General features: G+C 41.7%; 1 protein-coding gene across 6 annotated transcripts in view; it reads left to right on the forward strand.

Moving 5' to 3' along the window:
• VPS13A (vacuolar protein sorting 13 homolog A) overlaps window positions 1–12,314 on the forward strand; it is a 163,169-nt gene that overhangs the window by 76,105 nt on the left and 74,750 nt on the right. For all 6 annotated transcript variants that reach the window (XR_003756046.2, XR_003756044.2, XM_029056119.2 and 3 more), the window contains 7 exons: window positions 2,307–2,611; window positions 6,272–6,419; window positions 6,714–6,861; window positions 7,515–7,642; window positions 8,478–8,647; window positions 9,695–9,912; window positions 11,463–11,695. Coding sequence is in view for 4 of the 6 variants with exons in the window: in XM_029056119.2 (XP_028911952.1) it covers window positions 2,307–2,611; window positions 6,272–6,419; window positions 6,714–6,861; window positions 7,515–7,642; window positions 8,478–8,647; window positions 9,695–9,912; window positions 11,463–11,695 (1,350 nt within the window). In the remaining 2 variants the exon portion in view is untranslated. The remainder of the gene's footprint in view (window positions 1–2,306; window positions 2,612–6,271; window positions 6,420–6,713; window positions 6,862–7,514; window positions 7,643–8,477; window positions 8,648–9,694; window positions 9,913–11,462; window positions 11,696–12,314) is intronic.

Here is a 12,314-nt window from a genome sequence, read left to right on the forward strand (position 1 = left end):
GGGAATACTTTGTGCAGGAGATATAATTTTAGTAAGTCTCTGAAGATGGGAAGAGTAAGCTCTGAAGCCCCATGGCATAGTGGATAGAGCCTGGGCCTGGGATCTTTCTTCTCCCCACTTAGAAATCCTAGTTCTCTCCTCCTGCCCTTTCATTGCTATCTTCAACTTCTTCTCCTTTGGTTCCTTTCCTTTTGCCTTCAAACAAGTCCATATCTCTCCTGCCCTATTGAAAAAGCTACCCCCAGACCCCACTGTGTCCTCTAGTTCTCACCTTCTATTCCTCCTTAAATTCCTTGAGCAATTTTTATGCTCTGCTGCCTTCACTTCCTCTCTACCAAGGGTCTTTTGTGTCTCGTTCGCATCTTTTTCACCACCGTCTTGCTCAAACTCTTACTCCTGCCTGGGGCTCCCTTCCCCTTCACATCTGGTAGACCACTGCTCTCCCCATCTTCAAAGCCTTCTGAAATCACCTCCCCTTCAGGAAGCCTTCCCTGATTGAACTCTTATCTCCCCTCCCTTTTTCCCCAAACTCAACTGCCACTTCAGCACTTCTGTGTCATCTAAGCACATGGGTATTCACTTGCCCTACCTTCCAGTAACATTTAAATGCACACATCTTTAAACTATTTCTTCTCCTACTTGTATTTCATTTAGTGTCTGTCTTTCCTGTTAGCTTGTAAACTCCTTGATAGCAGGGATCGTGTCTACTAACTATGTAGTAGGTAGTTAGTGTCTACTTAGTCTAGGGTCCCCCTCTACTAGACTGTAAGCAACCCCCCCTTTGGACTGTAAGCACATTGTGGGCAGGGAACGTGTCTGTCAACTCTGTATATTGGGCTCTCTCAACTGCTTAGTACAGTGCTCTGCACACAATAAGCACTCAATAAATAAGATTATTTGATAGCTCTGTAGTACTCTCCCAAGGACTCAAATACTCAATATATTGACTGAATAAATACTATTCATTGATTCTCAACTCCATGCAACCTGGATTTTGTCCTTTAAAGGCCATCTTGCAAGTCTTAGTTTTGGGCCCTGGACCCTTCTCACTCTGTGTGTGTTCCTCCACATTTTAACTTTCCACATTCTTTACTTTGGTCTCTAAACTCTGGCAGTTTTTCCTCTATATTATCTCATAGAGCTACCTTTCCTGCCCATACTTCCTATTACATGTCTAAACAAGCCTGCATGAATTATAGTAACAGATTTCTTAATGGCTCCCTGCTTGCAGTTTCTCTACTTTCTAGTTTATCCCTTTTCCAGCTGCTGTCATCTTTGGAAACAAGATTCTCTCTCTCTCTCACACACACACACACACACACACACACACACACACACACATTAATTTGTCTATTTCATTTTTTAAAAATACTAGTCACAGCACAAAACTCTCCTCCTCAAAAGTCGCCTGTGGCTCCCCATTGCCTCATCCTAAAACAAAACTAAAAACTTTGGTTTAAAGGCTCTCCGTCAGCTGTCTTCCTCTTACCTATTGGTTCTCTTCTGCTGCATGTCAACTTGCACTCTTTTCTCCTTTCAGGCTAACCTTCTAATTGTGTCTCACTCATGCTTCCCTGTTTCCAACCCCCATCAGTCATGCATTTTTACTCCGATTTATCCATATTATTGCCTGCTATATTGCTCATCATAACTTTCGTATATAATGAATATTATAGATCATTCACTAATGACTGACCTTTTTGGAGCAACTGCTATCTGTCCAGTGCTGTGCTAGCTGCATGGGAATATGCAGAAAATCTTATAATTTAGGATTTGTAAATCTGTAAATATTTTGAGAGTAGAGATTGTGGAGTTACTTTCAAAGTATTTACAAATTAGGGTGGGAAAAACAAAAACAATAAGACATCAATTGACTATCAAAGGTAACATGCCCTACCACTGCTCATTTTTTCTCCTCCCTTTTTCCTCCCTCATCCTCAGTCCAGAAACAGAAAGTGAAAACCGATTTTGTAAGAATTACCGAAGGAGTTCTTGGAAACAAATTGTTCAATAATACACTTATAACAAAGCAAATGTAATTTTATTGTCTGAAAAGTAGCCTTTTTAAAAACATAGCATATCTCAAGTGCCCATCTTTCTAAGGTTTTTAAATGGACCAGCAGAAAATAAAAAATTGTATGGAGAAAATTAGAGCCTGCATAAATATGTTTATAATTCCAAATATTTGTTAAATTCTGTTTTGAGTTACATTTCCAAATTGACTTGGATGTTATTAGGAGATTTTCCAGTGACTCTGAATCTTCGCCTATTCTAACAGCAAAAATGTAATTCTCTAATTTTCATAGGCTTTTGTTGACAACTTTCAAGCTGCTAAGGAAGCAGTGACAGAAGCAACTGTTCAGGCAGCGGGAAAAGCCGCCACAGGGGTGAAGGAACTGGCCCAGAGAAGTTACCGGATGGCATTAGATATCAATGTCAAGGCACCCATTGTGGTCATTCCACAGTCACCAGTGTCCCAAAATGTTCTGGTGGTTGATTTTGGTCTGATCACAATAAAGAACAAATTCTACATGATGTCGAAGATGAAGTATAACCCTCCGCCTGTTATTGATTCTATAACGATAAAACTGAGTGAAATGAAACTTTACAGGTAATTAAGTTTGTGTTATAGTGTCCTTGACTAGCATCAGGCAATATAATGTCAATGTCATTCTTTTCAGAGGGATTAGGTGTGTGTGGAGACCCAGAACTAGTCTTCTAAGTAGAATGTGGGCATTTTTTTTAATGGTATTCATTAAGCGCTTACTATGTTCCATTTATTCAATCTTATTTGAGTGCTTACTGTGCGCAGAGCACTGTGCTAAGCTCTTGGGAGAGTACACTACAACAATCTACAGACACATTTCATACCCTCAACAAGCTTACAGTTTAGAGGCTCTGTACTAAGCGTTGATTTGGTTGGACCCAGTCCATGTCCGACACGGGGCTTACAGCCTCAATCCCCATTTTGCAGGTGATGTAACTGAGGCACAGAGGAGTTAAGTGATTTTCCCAGTGTCACACAGCAGACAGTGGTGGAGGGAGAATGACCTCCTAGTCAACCTTTAAATGTTCACATGTATTCAATGCCTAGTTTCTGAGGAGACTTTCTCCTTGAGGATTTGCAGATAGGTAATGGGAAAGAAACTCGCCAAATTGTAAAAACATTCTTCACATTTTAGAAAATATACTGCCTAGACTAAGCCCCCCTTTTCCTCTGCTCCCCCTCCCCACCGCACAGCACTTGTGTATATTTGTACATATTTATAATTATATTTATTTTTATTAATTAGATATTTATAGCTATAATTCCTTTCATTTATAATGATGCTACTGATGCCTGTTTACTTGTTTTGTTGTTTTTGTTCTCTGTCTCCCCCCACTTATAGACTGTGAGCCCATTGTGGGCAGGGTTGTCTCTGTTGCTGAATTGTACTTTCCAAGCGCTTAGTACAGTACTCTGTACACAGTATGCACTCAATAAATACGATTGAATGAATGAAGGCGATGTGGCAAAGAGGAGACGCTTTAAATAATGGAAGAGCATTGTCTTGAAGGGAGAATCTTAGTGATAGTAAATGAAGTAATGTTTAGCACCTTCCCTTCCATATGCAAAATATGGCGTGCCTTTCCCTCCATATGCATAATGTGTCCGAAGATCCAGACTGGTGTCATAGTAAGAGCAACCCCATGAGGCTAGTTGTCGGTGTTTCCGACATCTATAGATTGATACAAACTATAAAGGCTCATTAGGGGATTGAGGGTTAAACTCTTATGAACAACGCTGATTAGCGTGATAGTTAATCATTGTAATAACTTGGTCTAATATCTACGACTGTAGTGACGATTGCAAGTTTAACCATGCAATCACAGTAGAAATTTGGATGACTTTGCTCACTTCTATCAGATTGACGCTTTCAAACTCTTTGATAACCACTGAATTAGGTAGGTTTCGGCTGTCAGAAGTACCCCAACATGTTAAAGGTTGTAAAGAAGAAATGGGATTTTTTTAAGCTTGCACTTCTAGTATGATATGCTTCATCCTATCACTCTTTTACAAATGGAACTATAAAATCAATTTCACACTTTAATCTCCAGTATTTCAAAGAACAGTGGCATTATTAAGGGCCTCCTAATTAATTTAGCAGATAGTCAAGAGCAAGTAGTGAGGTCTGTCATTAAATATTTAGTTTTTTAGGGGGTTGTCCCCCTCTAGACTATAAGCTCGTTATAGGCAGGGAAGTGTGAGCTAATTTTGTTATACTCTACCAAGCGCTTAATACAGTGCTCTGCAAAAATTAAGCACTTGATAAATACCATTGATGGATTGATAGTGGAGAAGCAGCGTGGCCTAGTGGATAGAGCATGGGCCTGGGAGTCAGAAGGACCTGGATAACTGCTACCTTGCTGGTACAATCTCTCATCATGTCCCGACTGGATTACTGCATCAGCCTCCTTTCTGATCTCCCATCCTCCTGTCTCTCCCCACTTCAGTCTATACTTCACTCTGCTGGCCGGATTATCTTTCTATAGAAACACTCTGGGCAGGTCACCCCCTTCTCAAAAACCTCCAGTGGTTGCCTATCATTCTTCGCATGAAACAAAACCCCCTTCCTATTGGCTTCAAAGCTCTCCATCATCTTGCCCCCTCCTACCTCACCTCCCTTCTGTCCTTCTATAGCCCAGCCCGCACACTCCGCTCCTCTGTCGCTAGCATCCTCACTGAGCCTCATTCTTGCCTGTCCCACAGTCAACCCCTGGCCCATGTTCTACCTCTGGCCTGGAATGCCCTCCCTCCTCACATCCACCAAACTAGCTCTCTTCCCCTCTTCAAAGCCCTACTGAGAGCTCACCTCCTCCAGGAGGCCTTCCCAAACTGAGCCCCCTCTTTTCCTCTGATCCTCTTCCCCTCCCCATCACCCTTACTCCCTCCCTCTCCTCTATCCCTTCCCCCTACCCACAGCACTTGCGTATATTTGTACATATTTATTACTCTATTTTATTAATGATGTGTATATATCTATAATTATATTTATCTAATTTGATGGTATTGATGCCTATCTACTTGTTTTGTTGTCTTTCTCCCCCTTCTAGACTGTGAGCCCGTTGTCGGGTAGGGATTGTCTCTGTTGCCCATTTGTACTCTCCAAGCGATTAGTACAGTGCTCTGCACACAGTAAGTGCTCTATAAATATGATTGAATGAATAAGTCACTTCACTTCCTTTCTGTCTGTCCCTTCATCTTTAAAATGGGGATTAAGACTGTGAACCCCAAGAGGGACATGGACTGTGTCCAACCTGACTAGCTTGTGTCTACCCCAGTGCTTATTACAGTACTCTGCACATAGTAAGCACTTAACACATACCATTTAAAAAAAGGAGGAGAATATCTACTAGAATCATTTAGCCATATCTCCTGATGCTTAAAAGCTATACTCTATAAGTAGGCTGGATATTTAAGGAGAAAGCATTAGACTTTTCTGAGCTTTCGGAATCTGTTTATAATAATAATAGCAACTACCACAATTATTAAGTGCTTACTGTGTGCCGGGCACTGTACTAAACCCTGGGGTGGATACAAGCAAATTGAATTGCACACAGTCCCTGTCTCACATGAGGCCTACAGTCTAAATCCCCATTTTACAGATGAGGTAACTGAGGCATAGAGAAGTGAAGTGACTTGCCCTAGGTCACACAGCAGACAAGTGGCAGAGCCTGGATTAGAACCCACAGCCTTCTGACTCCCAGGCCTGTGCTCTATCCTCTATGCCATGCTGCTTCTCATTTTTGCATATATTGCTGCAATGTACTAACCAGTTTTTTAGTGGGGGTTGGATAAATGGATTTTGTTAAGTGGGGTTGGATAAGTGACCTGGAGTGGCCTGTAGCCCCATCGTTTGATGAAATATGGGGTATATTTTGCCAGTCAGGTCACAGATTGATCTTGCTTGGGGCAATGTGTGTTGAAGAGCAGTGAGATTAGATTGAACTGAAAATATTTGATTCTGCTAATGGTTAGCAATTTCGCTGTGAAGGTCTGAGAAGGAGAACATTGAAATAATTGGTAAATTGAGGGTTTTTGGATCGACTTGTGTAATTCCGTTACCTCTCTTCTCCAATGCTTTTGTTAGTTGAGATTTATTGGAATTAAACAGTGCATTGGAGATATGAAATAGCATTTTTCCTTTAATTTTCAAAGCCTCAGACGTTATTGGTCAATAGAAATTATTTCAATGTTGAGTCCTCGGAATTGTTTTGTTCCTAATTACAGGTCCCAATTTATAAGCAATTCATTGCAGGAAGTACTTGAGCTACTGCAGCCCTTAAATCTAGAAGTTAATGTTGAGCGAAACTTATCTTCTGAGTGGTATCATGATGTTCCAGACATTAAAATAACTGGGAACCTTAAACCTATGCAGGTAAATCCAATGTACTCGGTCTTCATTTCTGTTTGGATTTTGCACTGCGACCTGTGGAATTTATGCAACAGAGAGACTTTTCATGGGCAAATAAGTTTCTGTAATTTTGAAAGCTTGTTGTGAGTTGTTCTGCTTAATTTGGGACTTTAAAGCAACCAGTTGTATAAGAACACTCAAATCATTGTGCGATTTTCTTCATGATCACTTTTTCAATATGGCCATTTTTAAAGTGCAGCGTTAATACTTGGAAGTAAAGAAAGATTTATAATGTGATTTTTTTTTCTTCAAAAACAGTTAATTCTCAGCCAAGAAGACATAACTACTGTCTTAAGGACACTGCGTGAAAACGTTTGGGACAGTTATATTGAGGATGACCCTTCATCTGTATTCAAAAATCAAGCTAGCCATACTGGTTTTGCTAAGAATGTCTCCCAACTGTCAAGTATGTTCTTTAAACTTAAGCAAGAAGGTCACTCTATTCCAGTTATTTTGAAATTCGTTGTTCCTAGGCATAAATTTTCGTAATCTAATATTGCATTGTAGAGTGTAGTTTTTAAAAAAAAGACATTTCAAGCCACTTGATGGAAATATTTATTTAAATTTTGATTTATCCTGTTATGGTAGAACTTGTCCAGTTTGACTCTAGGCATTTCATAAATGCTGTTTATGCATTTTTCAATTGCATAAAACGCTTACTTAGTACACTTACTGTACTAAGTGTTGGGGCAGATAACTAATCGGGTTGACACAGTCCCTGTCCCACAAAGGGCTCACAGTCTTAACCCCCATTTTACAGATGAGGTAACTGGGGCTGAAGGGAAGATAAAGTAGAATGCATCAGATTTAGGAAGGAGGAGGTTATTGGTGTCCTCGGAGCGTGTGGTCTCAATGGAGTAAGGGGGGCAGGAATGAGATTGTTGAGGGTCAGTGAATCAATCATATTTATTGAGTGCTTACTGTCTGCTGAGAGATGATAGGCACCTTCCCTGACAACAGAGTTGGCAGACGTGTTCCCTGCTCACTCAACATTTAAGCTGAAAACGGAATATTTTTGATTTTCATCTTCACTCCTTTAAAACCTTGATCTTCTCTAAGGAACGACTGTAGTGACAGCTGCTGTAGTGGAAGTTCATCCAAAACAGGAAAAGATTAAGACTACACTGAGCATGAACTTCAGGATTGACTCCCTCACCCTGATACTGTATAGTGGAACTACTGAAGAGGTAAGTCTAGGATGGGGAAACCTAATCACTGCCACCTTTTTCTATTAAAGTTTTTCTAGTGGTCTCTCATTTTTAAAAGTTTTAATTGAATTCATTCACCCCCTCCTCTACTACATACCGTTCCCAGTGCTTTTTCGTTGGGGGCAGTTAGATGGTGGGGGGGAAATGCTGCGGGAATAACTCTGGAAGCTTCTGCTGGCTTTTTCTTTTCTTTTATGGTACTCACCATAAAAGTGCTTACTCTGTGCCAGGCAGTGTACTAAGTGCTGGAGCAGATACAAGCTAATCAGATTGCACAAGGTCTCTGTCCCACTCGAGGCTTACAGCCTAAGGGGGAGGGAGAAGGATTTAATCCCCATTTTACAGAATGAAACTCAGAGAAGTTGTGACTTGCTCAAGGTCCCGTGGCAGACAAGTGGCAGCATCAGGATTAGAACCTTGGTCCTCTGATTCCCAGGACCGTGCTCTTTTAACAAGGCCACACCGCTGCTCTCCTGCTTGTGTGACGGGGACAGGAAACAGTGCAATTAAGACCCATGGGAATTCAAGCTACTGATAGCGAGATAAAGGCACTGCTTTTGCCTCACACAGACATGAGATGGAAAAAAAGAAAATCCAGAGAATCTGCTTGTAAGATTTCTACCTGGTGAAAAATGTTGCTGGAATGCTTTTCCGACATGTCTTGGCAGAGGAAAACCCAGATTATTAGTTCCTAAGTCCATAGGTGAAAACGTATATTTTAAAAGGTTTTGTCAGTGATTGAGGGTAGTATGCATTTTAAAAAGAATTTCTAATCTGCGATTAATATAATATCTGTTTTTGTTTCCCCTCAAAGTTTTTCCCTTTACAAAAGCGGAATTCTTTACTGATAGTTGCAGAATTTAAATTGGATAAGATTTTATCCACTGTCCGCCTCTCGACAGACAGCTCGATATTTGCTGCATTTACTTTAAAAAATTGTGGTTTGGAAGATAAACGGGTGCATGTGCAGAAGGCAACACCGAGGTGTGTATTCCTAATAGTCACGTGAGTTGATGAACGAAAAGTTGTGCCTGTAGTTAGTGGTGGTCATAAAATGAAACCAGCAGAATGAACAAAATGCTAAAATGTGTTAGACGGTATTCAAAATAGTATCGCCTGAGAGCCTTGCTGCGCTAACTTCAAACCCCAGACCCAATCTTGACCTGGCTCATGGGGTGGGTTGTGCTGTTGTGTTGTTTTCTCCCAAGCACTTAGTACAGTGCTCTGCACACAGTAAGCTCTCAATAAATACGATCACAGAATAACATTAGTCATTTCTCAGATTTGTATAGTGCTTCAATTTTTCCCAGTACGTGAAACAATTTACTTCATTTTGTCTTCATGACATCCCTGTGATGTAGGAAGAGCAGATGGCGTTATCCCCATTTTGCAGATGGGGAAACTGAGGCCCCCGAACTGCGTGACTTGTCATGGTCTCACAGGTGGTCCGTGGCCGAGCCGGGATGCTAACCAAGACTCTCCTGACTCTCCAAACCAGGCTCTTTCAACTAGACCCATAGCAAGGCTGAGGTGAAGATAGGCTGTCTGTGGGCCATATTATGCATTTCTAGATTGGGCCCCCTTTGGACGGAGGGAGTAGTGGTTGCTGGAAGGCTCTTGGTGGGGTGGGGGGCTTCTGGACAGGGGTGAGAATAGAGGACATGCCTCACAAGAGGCAACTCTGTGCCATACTGTGCACCCTAGGTCTTTATTTGGAAGAGAGTTCAGCCTAGGATTTGGACCCAAACAGGCCCCTAACAACCAGGCACTGTGGCACTTAATTCTATTTTCATAGGAACATAGGGTATACCTCTCGTGCACCCTTAGTTTTAATGAATATTGAAATGTCTTTTCCCTAAAACGATAGCAACAGTTGTATTTTTAAATTCTCATAGAATGATATTTTTTAGGCTGGAAACATGTACAAACAAGAAATGTGGGGGATTCTAGAAGAACATCAATATGTTATTGAGAGGCAAAACAGGGTTGTGTAATAATACGTGATATTGGCATTCTCTTTATGCTTTTTAGAATGATGGGAATGACGATTGGGTATGAAACAAAAGACATGGTTGACGTAACTTACAAACATAGCAGAGATGGAGCTCTCATCGATGCAGTTATTCAAGAAATATATCTCTGTGCTAGTGTGGAATTTCTGCAGGCTGTTGCAGATATATTTTTGCAGGCCAATGAGAAAAGCGCTGCTGCACGGAAACTCATACAAGCCTTGCCCACTAAAGAACAAGGTAAGTTCATCGTTCTCTGGCAGCTCATTTTTAACTTCCCTCTAAGTGTTTGCTTCCAAGAATGGTAACTTCAGTCTTGGTTTTTTTGAGTCATTATCACCGTTTCAAAAGCAATCAAAATTAGTGGTATTATTTGAGCGCTTATAGAGCATCTTACTAAGCGCTTGGGAGACCCATGCCCACAGTGAGCTTATGGTCTAGAGGGCGGAGACAGGCATAAAAAATTAATAATGGATGTGCCGTGGGGCCGAGGATGGGGTGAATATCAAATGCTTCAAGGGTATGGATCCAAGTCTGTAGGCGACGCAGATGGGAGTAGGGGAAAAGAGGGCTTAGTCGGGGAAGGCCTCTTGGAGGAGATGTGATTTTAGTAAGGCTTTAAAGTGGGAAGAATTTATTGTCTGTCGGATAAAAGGGGGAGGGAGTTCCAGGCCAGAGGGAGGACGTGGGCAGTAGGTTGAGGGGAGATAGAGGAGATTGAGGTACAGCGAGTAGGTTGGTGTTAGAGGAGCAAAGCATGCAGGCCGGGTTGTAGTAGGAAATCAGTGAGTTAGGGAAGGAGGCGGTGAACTGGTCGAATGTTTTAAAGCCGACGGTACGGAGTTTCTGTTTCATGTGGAGGTGGATGGGCAGCGGCTGGAGGTTCTTGAGGAATGGGGAGATGAGGGCTGAATGTATTTTTAGAAAAATGATATGGGCAGCAGAGTGAAGTGAGGTCTGGAGTGGGGAGAAGTAGGAGGCAGGGAGGTCAGTGACGAGGCGGATTGTGCTTGGATCAGGGCAGTAGCAGTTTAGATGGAGCAGAAGGGGTGGATTTTAGCAACATTTTGGAGGTAGAACTGAGGATTTGGTGACAGTTCGAATATGTAGGTTGAAAGAGAGAGATGAGCAGAGGATAATGCCAAGGTTATGGGCTGGTGGGACATGCGGGAGAGTGGCATTTTCTCAGTGATGGGGAGGACAGCAGAAGGACAGGGTTTGGGTAGGAAGATGTAGTTTTCTGTTTTGGATATGCTTTGCTTGAGATGTTGGCGGGATATCTAAGTAGTAATGTCCTGAAGGCGGGAGGAAATGCGAGACGAAGAGGAGTAGAGAGGTCAAGGTTGTCAGGTAGATTTGGCAATCAACCTAATAGAAATGGTGGTTGAAGCCATGGGAGCTCTTACTGTGTGCACAAAGCACCATCCTGAGCTCTTGGGAGCATATAGTGGAGTTGGTAGACATGATCCCTGCCCTCAAGGAGCTGACAAATCCCAGATGAACTTGTTTTTCTGCTTTGTGTGAAAATATTTTGTCATTGTATAAAAATCCCTAGAATGAATTTGGATATTTTTTAATCTTTAGATCTTCTCTTTAGAGAAATTTTGATTTAATGGATAACAAAAATTTGGAAATTTTTTGATTGCAATTTCTTCAATTCCAGCCAACCTCACTTCTTTTAAAAAAGAGAAATAATTGAAGTGGCATTTTGTGTTGAGTTCTAGTGAAACCATTATACATTAAACGTTCAGCTTTGAACTTTATTACTATCCTATTGTATTTGTTTTCAGGGTCTATTCAGGTGGTCCCGAAGCTTGATATTAATGTTATGGTTCGAAATCCTGAAATCGTATTTGTGGCTGATTTAACCAGAAGTGACGCTCCTTCGTTAGTAGTTACTACACAGTGTGAGCTCTCCGTGAGAAACACTCCAGAAGCGCATAAAATTACTGCTATCATTAAAGATCTTCAAGTACAAGCTTGTCCGTTTCTTCGAGGAAAAAGAGATGGCAACATCACTACTGTTAGTTTTCGTTTGGATGTATTTGTCTCTGACTCGTGATCCCCACATAGCCTAAATACTCTTGGAAATAAGTGTGTGCCTATCAATCACGTGGACCTAGACATCATGCTTGAGGGAATGGTTCGGTGGGGAGATGACCTGTTTCTCAAAGCCTGGGTGACCATTCTGACCCTGGGGAAAATGTCTGGATCTGCTATTTGAGGCTTGGTTCAGGCAAATGATTCTTCTACCTACTCGATGGCAAATGCTGTTCCTCTCCCCTGTGCTCATTATCAGTTATATTTATTGAGCGCTTACTGTGTGTGCAGAGCACTGCACTCTGCATCTGGAAGAGAACAGTGTAACAGTGGGTAGACACGTTCCCTGCCCACAATGAGCCAGAAAGGGATTTGGATGGTTGCCTTCCCTTCAGACCTCTGGAATTCTCTGTGTAATCTTACACCTCTCCATGTGACTTCTCACTTTGAAGTGATTTCCAGCTCTTCTAAAACCTCCTCCTTGTCTGGAGTTTTTCCCGGGGGCAGAAATATTTTTGGGGAAAATATTCAGGGCCAGTACCCTCCAGCTAAGAGACCCCATCATGATGGGACAGTATGGGCTAGCTTGTTTCCTCCCCTGT

The sequence above is a fragment of the Ornithorhynchus anatinus genome, chromosome X5 (assembly GCF_004115215.2).
Source record: "Ornithorhynchus anatinus isolate Pmale09 chromosome X5, mOrnAna1.pri.v4, whole genome shotgun sequence".
NCBI lineage: Eukaryota > Metazoa > Chordata > Mammalia > Monotremata > Ornithorhynchidae > Ornithorhynchus > Ornithorhynchus anatinus.